The sequence below is a fragment of the Ranitomeya variabilis genome, chromosome 5 (genome assembly GCF_051348905.1).
Source record: "Ranitomeya variabilis isolate aRanVar5 chromosome 5, aRanVar5.hap1, whole genome shotgun sequence".
Lineage (NCBI taxonomy): Eukaryota > Metazoa > Chordata > Amphibia > Anura > Dendrobatidae > Ranitomeya > Ranitomeya variabilis.
In genome coordinates, this window is record NC_135236.1 from 178,019,565 (window position 1) to 178,038,758 (window position 19,194).

The window sequence follows — 19,194 nt, forward strand, 5'->3', positions numbered from 1 at the left end:
TGGTCAGTGTTGGAGGCTCCTGGGAGTGGAGTCGTCCTGTAAGCACCTGGAGACCGTAGACCTGGACGGTCTATGTTGAGGACCTGGGACTGACGTGAAGTCAGTGTGAGGAGTGGAACTCCTGAGAGGTAACCCCGGATAAGGAGATTATAATATACGGCAGAAAAGCCTTTCTGCTACATGAACTGTCTGATGTCCTTTAATGTTTTGTGGCCGTATTGAAACGGACTGTACCCTATGTGGTTTATGTGGAGTCTAAATAAACCATATGGACAGATTTGTGTGAGAAACCGTGCCTGTCTATGATTATTCTGCTGCCAAGCGAGTGTCCCCAAGACCCATAGCGGGTGAAATGCTACAATATATATATATATATATACACACACACACACACATACATAGTCTAGAATAATTATTTCCAGAGTCCTCATAAAATCAATAAATATAAATGAAATGTTCCATTTCTATTTATTGAAGCCCCGTGAAATTATTTTTTGTGATATTGTTTATATCTTAGTCATTTTTATACAGTTTTACTCGTTGTCATGTCCTACAGGGAAATCTGCATATTTTTTAAAATCTTAGATTATTGTCATTCATTAGAGGGATTCACAAGTACTTGCTTTTCATTCATTCTAATTTTTGGAACACTTTGGATGTAAGGGTGCATCTAAGCACTATGGCTGATTTGATCTGTATAGTATTTTTAGTGACACCTATCTCTTCGGTCATTTTTAAATACAAGAGTATAACATTAAGCGGAAGGTTATGTATTACAGTGGAGACAGAACTCACCCTCTGTTTAGTGCTGTGACGAATAAGCGGATTTAAGTCATCTCTAAGCTTAAGATGAGCTTTGGGTTTAGTTCTCACCGGGGATTTGGTAATTTCAGGCTGTCCTTTTTGTCTCCTTACCAGCCTGGAAAGCTCTGCATGGATTGCCTTAAAGGAAACATTCATTGTATTAGTCATAGTGTGTTCGGCAGCACAAAAATCATAATGTCCAGAGACTATTGCTTGTCAGAGTGATCTACCCAATTGCTTAATAGATCTCTAAAATATTTCCATGACAAAACTCTGGCTTTAAGATTAGAAGTGTCTTTCAGATCAGCATGGAAAGACTGATATATATATTTTCGTGATACTGCTTGCATGGCAAGAAAAGACAGAACCTTTAGGCATATTGTGTTAGGGTTGGCGGATTGCACCAAATAAAATTAATAATAAAGTGCAATTGCAATCCTGGGTCCACCATGCAGAGTTGTTTATCTGCTGCTAGTGTGAACAAATAACGGATAAAAAACTATCAAACGCTCTGTGTTAAAACCACACAGAACGAACATGACGAGGAGTATCAAGCTCAGCTAACCACAGAGCAACACTAAATAATATAAGTACCAATCTGAGCTAACCAAGGAGCGGCACAGAAAATATAAGTACCGAACTCAGCTAACCACCGAGTGGCACAGAAAATATAAGTACCGAGCTCAGCTAACCACCGAGTGGCACAGAACAATAAGAAATGTGCAATACCCTGTTAAACTTGCAGAGATAGAAGCGAATGGCAAACTAGGTGTGGAACACTATCGCTCTCCCAGGAAAGTCTAGGCTAGTGGTTGGGCTTGCTCTGTAACTCACTGACTGGAGACAGATGCTAAGCCAAGCTGGGATTACCCACCCTACACTGTCTGTCTAGACACACAGTCACTGGTAAAGAGCGGCACACACACGTGCAAACAGAGTGGTAGCGTGTGCGTATATATACACACACACATATACACACACACACGTACGTATATACATACATACATGCACATATACATACATACAGTACATACACACACACACGCCCTTGTATGCAATAGGCTCCACCATAAACACTCACGCCCAGACGGACGGGACGTCGCCCGTGGGCCAATCCAGACCTGCCACATCACCAGAGCAGTCAGCATCCCAGTACCAATGAAAAGGCGCCACACCATGGACATGCTCGGTAAGATGATTTCTGGACTTAGACTCCAGAGGGTAGGACTGACTCTGCATACCACTGGTTACCATAGACTTAGCTGGAGAGCCAGTAACCACATGGACACAATGAAGCAGTGCAGGACACTGGAACTGAAGTCTGTGCTAAGCAACAATCTCAGTGGCTGGGCCTGGATGGGAGACCACAGAGGCAGACAAGGTCTGGGATCCATCCTGTGCAGTGGAAGAATCCTAGTGCCTAAAACATTGGTCCTGAACATTCTTATGCTCTATCAGACTATTGTATGCAACATTAAATGTTTATTTGGACCAGATCCATCCTATCTACTGCCCGCAGCTCCACATGTACAAGTGCAATGCTGTGTTTCTGATAAATGTTATTTATAGGAATTCATACAATGCTAAGACTAAGTATAACCATGCATACGGTTTGTGCCATTAAGTCAACGTCCCACTTATTAGGTTACTGTTTTTTGAAAGAATCCAAAGATTGACAAATTAAGCTTTTGGTTTCTTGCAAAAATATGATGTTTAAAGTACAACAAAGACAATAATTAAATATGTTTACCAGGCAATAATTAAACTTCTCAGCTGTTCATTCCCGTGAAACAGAGCGCAAGGAATCAGTAGGCCTCCAGGACAGCACATTAGCTTATGAAAGCTATGAGTATGTCGCAGTATATATTTTCTTAGGCTAGGGTCACATTGCGTTAGGGCACTCTGTTAAGCGCATAGCGCTAGCGGATTGCGCTAATGCAATGCTTCTCTAGGGTCCGCGTTCGGCATCCCCGCTAGCGCAGATCCCCGATCTGCACTAGCGAGGAACGGACCTCTGGCGCGCCGCGGACGCTGCAAGCAGCGTCTGAGGTCCATCACTCAAATGACGGCACATCGCTAGCGCACGCCCAATGTGGGCGGGCGCTAGCGACGCGTTCACCATTACAGGCTATGGCGGCGTTAACGGACTACGTGAACACCGCGTTATGCCGCGGTGTAACGTAGTCCGTTAAACGCGGTCACATAACGCAATGTGATCCTAGCCTAACTGTTTGCATATACTAGTGGAGCGGCCCCCAGACACAGGACAGCGGGGTACTCGGTACCGGGTTTATCGGTTCTGAGGATGTCACGGTGGCCCGACCCGGTCCGTGGTCCTGCTAAGGGGCGCCCAATAAAAGGTGTAGGTGGTGGTGTAGGTCGCAGTAAATAACGAGGACACAGGGTTGCAGTCTCTTTACCTCTTTACTGAAGGCTTCGGCATCCGCAATCCAGAGCACATCTAACAGGGCTGGCTGAGACGGGCCGGTCTGAAGGCACATCCAGAGTTCCCTTTGCAGGTGGAAATCAGTGCCTACCTACTAGCGCCTGGGTGTTGTAGTACTTCCCTGCTGGGCACCACGGGATAGTCCTCACAACTGTCGTGTATGTTTCTGTTCTTTCTCTCTCCGTCCCCCAGATGGTTTGGATAGGACGCACCCATATGACGGGGTAGGCCTGGAGTTATTTTATAGGGACCCTAGAGACGCCCCTCTCCCATAATTGCCTCCGTTGTCTTCATTAGGTGATTTAGGTGAGGCAGCCAACCTATAATTAACTGCCCTGCCGTTGGTTTGAAGTAATGCGTAGAGCCCAATACTTCCTTGGCGTTCCGGCCGCCAGCTACGCGCCTCAGTAGAATGTTGCCGATCTCGGGGCACGACTCCTACTGGTTCTATCGCCTTTGTGCTGTGATCTCGTTTCTCACTTCTCCACAATATACTTCGCTTCGTGTCCTTTCTTAAAATGCCACCGCAATGAAGTGCAGGCGCGGCTCTGTAACGATCTGTCCTTTTCGCTAGGCCTCTGCCAGGATCCCACCCCTGACAGGGACCCCCCTGGATCTTCCCAAGCAACGCTCTTCTCTCACTAGATGTTACCTGGGCAAAACCCAGTCAGCTTCTCTCTAACTTCCTATCCAACCCCCAGTTTTACCAGATTGTGAGGAGTGGCCTAATACATAGAACCCTTTGCTCCCCCTGGCGGCCGGAGTGTGAAGTGTAATGTGTGACTGTGATACCTGGTCAGGTGAACTCCTTTAGTGCCATCAGACGTACCATCACTCCCCTTAGTGGCGGAGCGTCAGTACTGCAACGACCAGGACTCTGGGGCGCTGCACTAGTGATGTAAACCATTGCTGTTAAGAAAATGCACTTACATGGATCTTGCAATCTAATTTCCCTGTCTCAAGCACTCCATTTACATTGGCAGATAAATTGCTTGCAGCAAGTGTCAATCAATGATATTGCTAATCAGTGCTCGTTTACTACCCTTACGAGTTGCAATTACCGTAATGGTTTTGTACAAAAATCATTCTTGCAATCATTCAATCCCCCTCTACATACAGTTTACATTATAGTCTGCATGAAGGGATGTTGTGCTGGCAAATGAGTTTAACATTTGCAAAAAATATTATTTTTTTAACATCATAGCAATGCCCCTGGCTGGGTTACGTGCACTGTAATGTTTTACAAATTTGTAGCAATAGATGAGCGAACTATAATAGCGAACTTACAATGGAAAATGAAGAAGAAAGAATATTCAGCTGCGTGATAATTTATGTGATCATCACAATTTGTAAAAGTCTCTTAAATGGAATCTGTCATCAGGTTCTTGCTATTTAATCTGTAGAAGCAGAGAGCCTGATACCAGCAATGTGTCACTTATTACACCATGTGTTGTAATTTCAATAATATCAGTGTTTTATTAGCAGGAGATTATGACTGCCTGACTAGGTCTCATGTGCAGGCCAGTCAGGCTAGTCTGTGTAACCCCGCCTCCACCACTGATTGGTAGTTTGCTGACAATTCACAATGTACACAGAAAACTGCCAGTCAGCGGTGTGGCGGGGTTACACACAGCCCAGAAGTCTTATTTACTACGTGGACTGCTATTTACTACGTGGGCTACTATATACTACGTGGGCTGCTATTTACTACGTGGGCTGCTATATACTACATGGGCTGTGTTATATACTACGTGGGCTGCTATATACTACGTGGGCTGTGTTATATACTACGTGGGCTGCTATATACTACATGGGCAGTGCTGTATACTACTATGTGGGTAGTGCTGTATACTACTTTGTGGGCTGTGCTGTATACTACTGTGTGGGCAGTGCTGTATACTACTGTGTGGGCAGTGCTGTATACTACTGTGTAGGCAGTGCTGTATACTACTGTGTGTGGGCTGTGCTGTATACTACCATGTGAGCACTGAAGCAAGGCCAGGGGGCTGGATGGGTGCAATGTCCTGATTTCTGCCCCCATAATGTGCTCAGATTTCTTCTGCCCCCCCCCCCCAGAAGAAATCTGAAGACATTATGGGGCAGAAGAAATCTGAGGACATTATGGGGGCAGAAATCTGTGGACATTATAGGGGGCAGAAATCTGAGGGGGGGGGGGGCGCCAAACTGATCCTTTGCCCGGGTGCAGGAAGAGCTAGATACACCTCTGTCCCCGACTGTCATGACATCCCGTCGACGCCCAGTGATCACATGACAGGGGCGCTATGTGCAGTACTTGTGATGCATTTCTGGCCAGCCCTTATTAAATGCCGCTGCTCCATACACTTATATTGAGCAGAGGCCACGTCACGAGCCATGGCGCGAATGGTGAATTTTGCACTAAAATTCTGCTGTGTTTAACTGTCCAAGTGGATGTGATTTCATGAAAAAAAGTACAGTATTTTACACTAATTAAAAGTTAGTATATTCATGTCTTGCCACCTTTTTTTTACTGGTGTTGCTCCTTTCCCTTTTCTTTCCTTGACTTTCCTATTGCTTTTCTTCCCCTCCTACCTCTAAACCTGTTTTATATATAAGGTATCTTATATGTGTATCGTTACCCCTTTCCCTTGCCTATCCTATACGTACCAATCTTTTTCATTTTACTTCTATCCCTTTAATTTTTTTTCCCATTTCCCTTAGTAAACCATATTTTTTCCTTTCCACTACTCATTTTTAACTCTTTCCACATTATTTTGCCTACATGTTTCATTCTTTTAAATTTAGCTTTTTTGCGTATATATTACTGTGTATTTATAATAAGTCTCCCCCTTTTCCTTTACCCCATTTATGTAAAAACTTCTTAATAAAAACTTATTTAAACAAAAAAAGGTGCCCGCTGTGCCCCCAAGGACGCTGCTGAACCGTGTGGTTGTGGTGCTTTTTTCTCTTTAGATGCTTCCATGTGGAACCTAAGGGTATGTGCACACGTTGCGGATTATGCTGCGGATTTTTCCTGACTAATTTTGGTAGATCCGCAGGTAAACCGCACTGCGGATTTCCTGTGGAATTACGGCAGATTTACAATTTGTTTGCAGATTTTGTGCGGATTTCACCTGCGGTTTTACACCTGTGAATTCCTATTATGGAGCAGGTGTAAAACGCTGCGGAATCCACACAAAGAATTGACATGCTGCGGAATAAACAATGCTACGTTTCCGCACATTTTTTTCGCAGCATGTGCACTGCGGATTTTGGGCATGTGCACACGTTGCGGATTTCCTGCGGATCCGCAGCGTTTTTTGCTGTGCAGAAACGCTGCAGATCCGCAAGTGATTTACAGTACAATGTAAATCAATGGTAAAAAAAAAAAATGCTGTGCTAATGGTGCGGAAAATTCCGTGCGGAAACGTTGCGGATTAAAAGAAGTAGCATGTAACTTCTTCTTCAGCGTTTTTGTACCCATTCCATTATAGAAATCCGCAGGGGTAAAAAACGCATGAAATCTGCACAAAATCCGCAGCAAATCTGGAACAAAAACGCACAAAAAACGCGACAAATCCGCACCTGCGTTTTCTGCCAAGAGATGCAGAATCCGCACCAAAAATTCCTATGCCTACTCCGCAAGGTGTGCACATAGCCTTTGTTTTCCATAGGTTTCCATGGACTGTAAACTCAGGGAAAACTGCTGCGAATCCGCAGCAAAATCCGCAATGTGTGCACATACCGTAAAGAACGCAAGAAAAAGCTGCAGTTACTTTATGAGGCCGGGATCACACATACGCGAGATACGGCCGAGTCTCGCAGGTGAAAACCAAGCTCTGGCGCCGGCACTCCAGAGCGGAGCGTGTGGCTCCATGTATTGCTGTGCGGCTGCTTGCTCCGCTCCAGAGTGCCGGCACCAGAGCTGGGTTTTCACCTGTGAGACTCGGCCGTATCTCGCGTATGTGTGATCCCGGCCTCAAGTGCAGAATCCAAGCTTTTCTGTCGAAAAAAAAAACGCGGCTTCACATCTGCAGCAAAAAGGCATCAACTATGAGGGAGAAGATTGTTGTTGTGTAGTTTGTGTAGTTTGGTTAGGACATCTACAGAAAACAAAAAAATACAGTATTTCTACAACGTGTGAACACGGCCAAAAGCCGGGTGTCATGAACTGAATCTACATAGAGATGAGAAAGTTCTGGCGGCTCCGACTGTGAATGACGGAACAAAAAGTCCCAAATAGAGATGAGCAGGACACACAGATTACCCCAGAAGGTTAGAGATTCACAGCCACGCTTTGCTGTTTTCATAGTTCCCATTCACTATTTATTAATTATACCTGGTTAATACTTTTTTTTAAGCATCTTTACATATGTACTCATTTGACTCCTCAAATTTTGATATATTATTTTCCTTGGTGTTACAGTGGCATGGGTATTTGTTTGCTTTGAATATCTTTCTACCTTAATTATAATGCATTGAATCCTAAATAAAACATTTTTAAATTAATCTATTATGCACATAAGGGCTCATTTCCACTTGCGAGGAAAACGGACGAGTGCAATCCGATAAAAAATCGGATTGCACTCAGACCAATGTTATTCAATAGGTGTCTTTTCATTTGCGATTTTTTTCTCAGCCGTGTCTGTGTGTCAAATTTGGGGGCTCTAGCTATTAAATTAAAGGGTTAAATCGCGGAAAAAATTGGCGTTTTACCACCAGAGTGGTAAAGCCAGTGACCGAGGGCAGATATTAATAGCCTAGAGAGGGTCCATGGTTATTGGCCCCCCTGGCTTAAAACATCTGCCCCAGCCACCCCAGAAAAGGCACATCTGGAAGATGTGCCTATTCTGGCACTTGGCACACACATTATTAAAAAGTATTTTAATGAAATAAAGACACAGGGTGTTGTAATATTTTATTATTCTCTTAATCGACCTGAAGACCCTCGTTCTGTAAAAAAGTAAAAATAAAAAATCAACAATATCCCATACCTTCCGATGATCAGTCACGTCCCACGTGCTCGTTGGTGTAAAAATATGGGGAATGAATGGAGTGCAGGGGAATGTCCTGTAGTTACCTTGAGTCGCGGTGATGCGCCCTCTGCTGGATGTCCTCATATGAACTCGAGCGTGGGAACTTTTCCCAGGCTCGAGTTCATATGAGGACATCCAGTAGAGGGCGCATCACCGCAACTCAAGGTAACTACAGGACATTCCCCTGCACTCCATTCATTCCCCGTATTTTTACACCAATGAGCACAGCTGCTTTAGCAGAGCTCCTGGGTGTAAAATGATTTAACTCCTTCAGATGGATTTACATCGTGGGACGTGACTGATCCATCATTTGACCTCATGTTTCACCTGTTTTACGCCGGATCCGTCGCTGTCCATTTTTTCGACGGACAGAAAAAATGTTCCTATGTCCGTTTTCTCCGGCTGCCAGAAAACGGATTTTCGATGGATCCGGCAAAAAACGGATGAAACATGAGGTCATCCAGCACAATCGGCGCTAATAAAAATCTATGAGAAAAAAATGGATCTGGCGGCAACTTTTGCCAGATCCATTTTTTCAAAATTCGCCGGATTGTGCCCGATGGCTAAAACCTGATGTGTGAAGGTAGTTTAAGAGACTGCCTCTTCTGGTTTGAATAGACGTGATTGCTGCCACCAACCAGTGATCATATGATGTCCTTCGCTAAAAGAGAAAACAAGAAAGACTTGGGGCACATGGGCCTCAGTATCAAGGAGGGTCCTGTAGATGAATATACTGTATGTTTATGGAGTTTTTTTATTTTCAGAAAATCAGTAGCCAATTTTTTAATATGAAAAATTTGTGGGCAACTCCTTTAATTGTTTAAATGCAGAAAAAAAACACAGAATTAAAAATGTACAGTTACTGTAGTTGTCTATGGAAGAAATTCTAAGAACACTGCCGGAAACTGTTTAAGTAACAAAAAATAAAGTCATGAAACAACTGTAACAATGTATGAACAATGAAAAACAGGACACAGATCTGTTATGATCTGGTCGCCTAGGAGCAGCATAAGACGTACTCTGGAGAAGGTGGTATCTGTACTGACCGCGGACCCTGAACTTAACACCGCAACTAGAAGTAGCCGTGGGATGTACCTACTGATCCTAGACACCTCGACACAGCCGGAGGACTAATTAACCCTATAGATAGAAAAGGGAAAACTATCTCGCCTCAGAGAAAATTCCCAAAGGATAGGCAGCCCCCCACAAATATTGACTGTGAGAGGAGAGGAAAAAACATACACAGGCTGAAAACAGGATTTAGCAAAGGAGGCCAATCTAGCTAAATAGGAAAGATAGGACAGAGAACTATGCGGTCAGTATTAAAATACTAGGAAATATCCACCACAGAAAATACTAAAACTCCACATCTAACTAAAGACATGGAGGGTATATCTGCCTCTCCAGAGATTCCAGCTTGACTGCATAAATCCTTACACAGATTAAGCTGGACAAGAAAAAACATGAAATGCACTGAACAATGAGGCCCACAAAATGTGGGCTGCAAAACAAGCAGGACTTATCTTGGTGAAAAGACCAGGAAGCAGGAGAAACCATGAAGGGATGTGAATCCTCCAGAAACAATGGACAACTGGCACTGACTAAAGGGTGAGGCCAGACTAAATAGCCCAGTCCAGAGTGGACACACCTGATAACTGCTGTGAATGACAGACAGCAGCACTACCACTTATAACCACTGGAGGGAGCCCAAGAACAGAATTCACAACAGTACCCCCCCTTGAGGAGGGGTCACCGAACCCTCACCAGAGCCCCCAGGCCGATCAGGATGAGCCAAATGGAAGGCATGAACCAAATCGTCAGCATGAACATCAGAGGCAACAACCCAGGAATTATCCTCCTGGCCATAACCCTTCCACTTGACAAGATACTGAAGCCTCCGCCTTGAAAAACGAGAATCCAAGATCTTCTCAACAACGTACTCCAACTCCCCATCAATCAACACCGGGGCAGGAGGATCAACAGAGGGAACGACGGGTACCACATATTTCCGCAACAAAGATCTATGAAAAACATTGTGGATGGAAAAAGAGGCTGGAAGGGCCAAACGAAAAGACACTGGATTGATAATCTCAGAAATCGTATAAGGACCAATAAAACGAGGCTTGAACTTAGGGGAAGAAACCTTCATAGGAACATGACGGGAAGACAACCAGACCAAATCCCCAACCCGAAGCCGGGAACCCACACGCCGTCGACGGTTAGCAAAGCGCTGAGCCTCCTCCTGAGACAACACCAAATTGTCCACAACATGAGCCCAAATTTGCTGCAACCTGTCAACCACAGAGTCCACCCCAGGACAATCAGAAGGCTCAACCTGCCCCAAAGAAAAACAAGGATGAAACCCAGAATTACAAAAAAAAGGTGAAACCAAGGTAGCAGAACTAGCCCGATTATTAAGGGCAAACTCGGCCAATGGCAAGAAAGCCACCCAATCATCCTGATCGGCAGACACAAAGCATCTCAAATAAGTTTCCAAAGTCTGGTTAGTTCGCTCGGTTTGGCCATTGGTCTGAGGATGAAATGCGGAAGAAAAAGACAAATCAATGCCCAGCCTAGCACAAAAGGCCCGCCAAAACCTGGAAACAAACTGGGAACCTCTATCGGACACAATATTCTCCGGAATGCCATGCAAACGAACCACATGCTGAAAAAACAACGGAACCAACTCAGAAGAGGAAGGCAACTTAGGCAAAGGTACCAAATGAACCATCTTAGAAAACCGGTCACAAACCACCCAGATAACCGACATCCTCTGGGAAACCGGAAGATCCGAAATAAAATCCATAGAAATATGCATCCAAGGCCTCTCAGGGACCGGCAAAGGCAAAAGCAACCCACTGGCGCGTGAGCAGCAAGGTTTGGCCCGCGCACAAGTCCCACAGGACTGCACAAAAGAACGCACATCCCGTGACAAAGAAGGCCACCAAAATGACCTACTAACCAAATCTCTGGTACCAAAAATCCCAGGATGGCCAGTCAACACAGAACAGTGAACCTCAGAAATCACTTTTCTAGTCCATCTATCAGGAACAAACAGTTTCCCCACTGGACAGCGGTCAGGTTTATCAGCCTGAAATTCCTTAAGAACCCGTCGTAAATCAGGGGAGATGGCAGAAAGAATCACCCCCTCCTTACGAATGTCGACCGGCTCAAGGACCCCAGGGGAATCAGGCAAAAAACTCCTAGAGAGGGCATCAGCCTTAACATTCTTAGAACCCGGAAGATACGAGACAACAAAATCAAAACGGGAGAAAAACAGGGACCATCGGGCCTGTCTAGGATTCAGCCGTTTGGCAGACTCGAGGTAAATCAGATTCTTATGATCGGTCAAGACCACAATACGGTGCTTAGCCCCCTCAAGCCAATGTCACCTGTCCTGATCTCTGCAGGCAGAGATCATAGCAAGCCTATAGAGGGACAAGCTCTCGGAAGATGGAACTATACTGACCATGAACTAAGCCTGCCGCGCAACTAGAAATAGCCAGGTAGCATTTCCTATTTATCGCTAGATGCCCAGCTCTGGCCTAAGACCTAAATAGCTAGCAGAGGGAAATATAAGACCTGGCTCACCTCTAGAGAAATATTCCAAAGAAGACAGTAGCCCCCCACATATAATGACGGTGAGTTCAGATGAAACTACAAACGCAGCAGGAAAATAGTCTTAGCAAATTTGAGGTCCGCTTACTAGATAGCAGAAGACAGATAGTATACTTTCATGGTCAGCAGAAAAACACTAACAAAACACCATCCAGAGATTACCTTAAACTCTGGCATTAACTCATAACGCCAGAGTAGCAATCCCTGATCAACGAGAGCTTTCCAGACACAGTAACAAAACTTCAGCTGTGAACTGGAACAAATAGGCAAAACAAAACATGGACAAAAGTCCAACTTATCTAGTAGTTGTCAGAAGCAGGAACAAGCACTGAGAGGCATCAGATAACATTGTTGACCGGCAAGAAACCACCAGAGAAATGAGCTTAAATAGCGACACCCACTACTGATGGAACCAGGTGAAACAGGAAAAAGGATGACAAGTCCAATTCCACAAGCGGCCACCGGGGGAGCCCAGAATCCAAATTCACAACAGTACCCCCCCCTCAAGGAGGGGGCACCGAACCCTCACCAGATCCACCAGGGCGACCAGGATGAGCCCTATGGAAGGCACGAACAAGATCAGAAGCATGAACATCAGATGCATTGACCCAAGAATTATCCTCCTGGCCGTAACCCTTCCAGTTGACCAGATACTGGAGTTTCCGTCTGGAAACACGAGAGTCCAAAATTTTCTCCACAACGTACTCCAACTCACCCTCAACCAACACCGGAGCAGGAGGCTCAACTGAAGGTACAACAGGTACCTCATACCTGCGCAATAACGACCGATGAAAAACGTTATGAATGGAAAAGGACGCAGGGAGGTCCAAACGGAAAGAAACAGGATTAAGAATCTCCAATATTCTATAAGGGCCGATGAACCGAGGTTTAAACTTAGGAGAAGAGACCCTCATAGGGACAAAACGAGAAGACAACCACACCAAATCTCCAACACAAAGCCGAGAACCAACACGACGATGACGGTTGGCAAAACGCTGAGTCTTCTCCTGGGACAACTTCAAATTGTCCATAACCTGCCCCCAGATGTGATGCAATCTCTCCACCACCGCATCCACTCCAGGACAATCCGAGGATTCCACCTGACCGGAGGAAAATCGAGGGTGAAACCCCGAATTACAGAAAAACGGGGACACCAAGGTGGAAGAACTGGCCCGATTATTGAGGGCGAACTCTGCCAATGGCAAAAAAACAACCCAATCATCCTGGTCAGCAGAGACAAAACACCTCAGATATGTCTCAAGGGTCTGATTAGTCCGCTCGGTCTGGCCATTAGTCTGAGGGTGAAAAGCAGATGAAAAAGACAAATCTATGCCCATCCTAGCACAGAATGCCCGCCAAAATCTAGACACAAATTGGGTACCTCTGTCAGAAACAATATTCTCAGGAATACCGTGCAATCGGACAACATTCTGAAAAAACAGAGGAACCAACTCAGAAGAAGAAGGCAACTTGGGCAGAGGAACCAAATGGACCATTTTAGAGAAACGGTCACAGACCACCCAGATGACAGACATCTTCTGGGAAACAGGCAGATCTGAAATAAAATCCATCGAGATGTGTGTCCAAGGCCTCTTAGGAATAGGCAAGGGCAACAGCAGTCCGCTAGCCCGAGAACTACAAGACTTGGCCCGAGCACAAACGTCACATGACTGCACAAAGACTCGCACATCTCGTGACAGGGAAGGCCACCAGAAGGATCTTGCCACCAAATCCCTGGTACCAAAAATTCCGGGATGACCTGCCAATGCAGAAGAATGTACCTCAGAGATGACTCTGCTGGTCCAATCATCCGGAACAAACAGTCTATCAGGCGGACAACGATCCGGTCTATCCGCCTGAAACTCTTGCAAGGACCGCCGCAGATCAGGAGAAACGGCCGACAAAATTACTCCCTCCCTAAGGATACCTGTGGGTTCAGAATTACCAGGAGAGTCCGGGTCAAAACTCCTAGAAAGGGCATCTGCCTTAACATTCTTAGAACCCGGTAGGTATGACACCACAAAATTAAAGCGAGAAAAAAATAAAGACCAGCGCGCCTGTCTAGGATTCAGGCGTCTGGCAGTCTCAAGATAAATCAAATTTTTGTGGTCAGTCAATACCACCACCTGATGCCTAGCCCCCTCGAGCCAATGGCGCCACTCCTCAAACGCCCACTTCATGGCCAAAAGCTCCCGATTCCCAACATCATAATTCCGCTCTGCGGGCGAAAATTTGCGAGAAAAGAAGGCACAAGGCCTAATAACGGAGCAGTCGGAACCTTTCTGCGACAACACTGCCCCAGCTCCGATCTCCGAAGCGTCAACCTCAACCTGAAAAGGCAGATTCACATCAGGCTGACGCAACACAGGGGCAGAGGCAAAACGGCGCTTAAGCTCCTGAAAGGCCTCTACAGCATGAGGGGACCAATTAGCAACATCAGCGCCTTGTCTGGTCAAATCAGTCAGTGGTTTAACGACATCCGAAAAACCAGCAATAAATCGGCGGTAAAAGTTGGCAAAGCCCAAAAATCTCTGAAGACCCTTAAGAGAGGAGGGCTGAGTCCAGTCACAAATAGCTTGCACCTTGACGGGATCCATCTCAATGGAAGAGGGAGAAAAAATATACCCCAAAAAGGAAATTTTCTGGACCCCAAAAACGCACTTAGACCCCTTCACACATAAAGAATTAGACCGCAAAACCTGAAAAACTCTCCTGACCTGCTGGACATGAGAGTCCCAGTCATCAGAAAAAATCAGAATATCATCCAGATATATTATCATAAATTTATCCAGAAAATCGCGGAAAATATCATGCATAAAAGACTGGAAAACTGAAGGGGCATTAGAAAGACCAAAAGGCATGACCAAATACTCAAAGTGGCCCTCGGGCGTATTAAATGCGGTCTTCCACTCATCCCCCTGCCTGATCCGCACCAAATTATACGCCCCACGAAGATCAATTTTAGAGAACCACTTAGCACCCTCTATACGAGCAAACAAATCAGTAAGCAATGGCAATGGGTATTGATACTTAACAGTGATCTTATTCAGAAGCCGATAATCAATACATGGTCTCAAAGAGCCGTCTTTTTTTGAGACAAAGAAAAACCCAGCTCCCAAGGGAGAAGAAGATGGACGAATATGTCCCTTTTCCAAAGACTCCTTTATATATTCCCGCATAGCAGCATGTTCCGGCACAGACAAATTAAACAAACGACCCTTTGGATACTTACAACCCGGTATCAAATCTATGGCACAATCGCACTCACGGTGCGGAGGTAACGACCCAAGCTTGGGTTCGTCAAAGACGTCTTGATAATCAGAGAGGAACTCAGGGACTTCAGAGGGAATGGACGACGAAATAGAAACCAAAGGTACGTCCCCATGAATACCCTTACATCCCCAGCTCAACACAGACATTGCTCTCCAGTCCAAGACTGGGTTGTGAGACTGCAACCATGGCAATCCCAGTACCAAATCGTCATGTAAATTATACAGCACCAGGAAACGAATAATCTCCTGGTGATCCGGATTGATACGCATGGTTACTTGTGTCCAGTATTGTGGTTTATTATTAGCCAATGGGGTGGAGTCAATCCCCTTCAGAGGAATAAGAGTCTCCAAAGGCTCTAAATTAAAACCACAACGATTGGCAAAGGACCAATCCATAAGACTCAGAGCGGCGCCAGAGTCAACATAGGCGTCCGTGGCAATGGATGACAAAGAGCAAATCAGGGTTACAGACAAAATAAACTTAGACTGAATGGTGCCAATGGAAACAGACTTATCAAGCTTCTTTGTACGCCTAGAGCATGCTGATATAACATGAGTAGAATCCCCACAATAGAAACACAATCCATTCTTCCGTCTAAAATTCTGTCGCTCGCTCCTGGACAGAATTCTATCACACTGCATACTTTCTGGCGTCTTTTCCATAGACACCGCCAGATGGTGCACCGGTTTGCGCTCCCGCAGACGCCTATCAATCTGAATAGCCATTGTCATGGACTCATTCAGACCTGCAGGCAAAGGGAACCCCACCATAACATCCTTAACGGCATCAGAGAGACCTTCTCTGAAAGTTGCCGCCAAAGCGCACTCATTCCACTGAGTAAGCACAGACCATTTACGGAATTTTTGGCAGAAAACTTCAGCTTCGTCTTGCCCCTGAGATAGTGCCATCAAAGTTTTTTCTGCCTGAAGTTCCAAATGAGGTTCCTCATAAAGCAAGCCCAAGGCCAGAAAAAACGCATCCACATCGCGTAACGCAGGATCCCCTGCTGGCAATGAGAAGGCCCAATCTTGAGGGTCACCCCTGAGCAAGGAAATCACAATCCTAACCTGCTGAGCAGGGTCTCCAGCTGAACGAGACTTCAGGGACAAATAAAGCTTACAATTATTTCGGAAATTCTGGAAGCTAGCTCTATTCCCTGTGAAGAACTCCGGCAAGGAATTCTCGGCTCAGATACCGGAGCATGTACCACAAAATCTTGTAAATTTTGTACTTTCGTGATGAGATTATTCAAACCCGCAGTTACACTCTGGAGATCCATTATTGTCAGGTGCACACAGAGCATACAGAGATTAGGAGGAGAGAGAGAAAAAAGACTGCAGCAAGGCAGACTGGAGAAAAAAAAAAAAAAAAATTCCAGCAGACTTCTTATAACTCTCCTTTCTCAACCTGGGTCTTTAACACTTTATTGGCCGGTCAAACTGTCCTGATCTCTGCAGGCAGAGATCATAGCAAGCCTATAGAGGGACAAGCTCTCGGAAGATGGAACTATACTGACCATGAACTAAGCCTGCCGCGCAACTAGAAATAGCCAGGTAGCATTTCCTATTTATCGCTAGATGCCCAGCTCTGGCCTAAGACCTAAATAGCTAGCAGAGGGAAATATAAGACCTGGCTCACCTCTAGAGAAATATTCCAAAGAAGACAGTAGCCCCCCACATATAATGACGGTGAGTTCAGATGAAACTACAAACGCAGCAGGAAAATAGTCTTAGCAAATTTGAGGTCCGCTTACTAGATAGCAGAAGACAGATAGTATACTTTCATGGTCAGCAGAAAAACACTAACAAAACACCATCCAGAGATTACCTTAAACTCTGGCATTAACTCATAACGCCAGAGTAGCAATCCCTGATCAACGAGAGCTTTCCAGACACAGTAACAAAACTTCAGCTGTGAACTGGAACAAATAGGCAAAACAAAACATGGACAAAAGTCCAACTTATCTAGTAGTTGTCAGAAGCAGGAACAAGCACTGAGAGGCATCAGATAACATTGTTGACCGGCAAGAAACCACCAGAGAAATGAGCTTAAATAGCGACACCCACTACTGATGGAACCAGGTGAAACAGGAAAAAGGATGACAAGTCCAATTCCACAAGCGGCCACCGGGGGAGCCCAGAATCCAAATTCACAACAGTCACCACTCCTCAAATGCCCACTTCATAGCCAGCAGCTCACGATTACCGATATCATAATTGCGTTCTGCAAGCGAAAACTTTGGAGAGAAGGCACACGGTTTCATCAAAGAACCATCAGAATTCCTCTGAGACAAAACGGCCCCTGCCCCAATCTCAGAAGCGTCAACCTCAACCTGAAAAGGAAAAGAAACATCCGGCTGACGCAACACAGGGGCAGAAGTAAATCGGCGTTTAAGCTCCTGAAAGGCAGAAGCGGCCGCAGAGGACCAATTCGTCACATCAGTGCCTTTCTTCGTCAAATCGGTCAGGGGTTTAACCACACTGGAGAAGTTGTCAATGAAACGGCGATAAAAATTAGCAAAGCCCCAAAATTTCTGAAGGCTCTTCACGGATGTGGGCTGGATCCAATCATGAATGGCCTGAACCTTAACCGGATCCATTTCTATAGATGAGGGAGAAAAAATGAAGCCCAAAAAAGAAACCTTCTGTACTCCAAAGAGGCACTTAGACCCCTTCACAAACAAGGCATTATCACGAAGGATCTGAAATACCATCCTGACTTGTTTCACATGAGACTCCCAATCATCCGAAAAAATCAAAATATCATCCAAATATACAATCATGAATTTATCAAGATAATTCCGAAATATATCATGCATGAAGGACTGAAACACAGATGGAGCATTAGAGAGTCCGAATGGCATCACAAGATATTCAAAATGGCCCTCAGGCGTATTAAACGCAGTTTTCCATTCGTCGCCCTGCTTAATACGAACAAGATTATATGCCCCTCGAAGGTCAATCTTAGTAAACCAACTAGCCCCCTTAATCCTGGCAAACAAATCAGAGAGCAAAGGCAAAGGGTATTGGAATTTGACTGTGATCTTATTCAAGAGGCGATAATCAATACAGGGTCTCAAGGAGCCATCCTTCTTGGCAACAAAAAAGAAACCTGCTCCCAATGGAGAAGAAGATGGCCGAATATGCCCCTTCTCCAAAGACTCCTTAACATAACTCCGCATGGCGGCATGTTCTGGCACAGATAGGTTGAAAAGTCAGCCCTTAGGGAACTAACAGCCTGGAATCAAGTCAATAGCACAATCACAGTCCCTATGCGGTGGAAGGGAACTGGACTTGGGCTCATCAAAAACATCCTGGAAATCTGACAAAAACTCAGGAACTTCAGAAGAGGGGGAGGAGGAAATTGACATCAAAGAAACGTCATCATGAACCCCCTGACAACCCCAACTAGTCACAGACATAGATTTCCAATCCAACACCGGATTATGCACCTGTAACCATGGAAACCCCAGCACAATAGCATCATGCAGATTATGCAACACCAGAAAACGACAATCTTCCTGATGGGCTGGCGCCATGCACATGGTTAGCTGTGTCCAAAACTGAGGTTTATTTTTAGCCAATGGTGTAGCATCAATGCCCCTCAAAGGGATAGGACTCTGCAAAGGCTGCAAGGGGAAACCACAACGTCTGGCAAATTCTAAGTCCATTAAATTTAAAGCAGCGCCTGAATCCACAAATGCCATGACAGAAAATGACGATAATGAGCAGATCAGGGTCACAGATAACAGAAATTTAGGTTGTACAGTACTGATGGTAACGGAACTAGCGATTCTCTGGACACGCTTAGGGCAATCAGAAATAACATGAGCAGAATCGCCGCAGTAAAAACACAACCTATTCTGACGTCTGAATTCTTGTCGTTCAGCTCTAGACACAATCCTATCACATTGCATAGGCTCAGGACTCCGCTCGGAAGACAACGCCATAGTGTGCACAACTCTGCACTCACGCAAGCGCCGATCAATTTGAATGGCCAGAGACATAGAATCACTCAGACCAGCAGGCGTGGGGAACC

At 45.3% G+C, this 19,194-nt stretch overlaps 1 protein-coding gene across 1 annotated transcript in view; it reads right to left on the minus strand.

Moving 5' to 3' along the window:
- Positions 1-19,194, minus strand: part of LOC143775442 (peptidyl-prolyl cis-trans isomerase FKBP8-like) — a 135,815-nt gene that overhangs the window by 10,791 nt on the left and 105,830 nt on the right. The window contains exon 7 of the mRNA XM_077263575.1: positions 796-942. Coding sequence (XP_077119690.1) covers positions 796-942 — 147 coding nt within the window. The remainder of the gene's footprint in view (positions 1-795; positions 943-19,194) is intronic.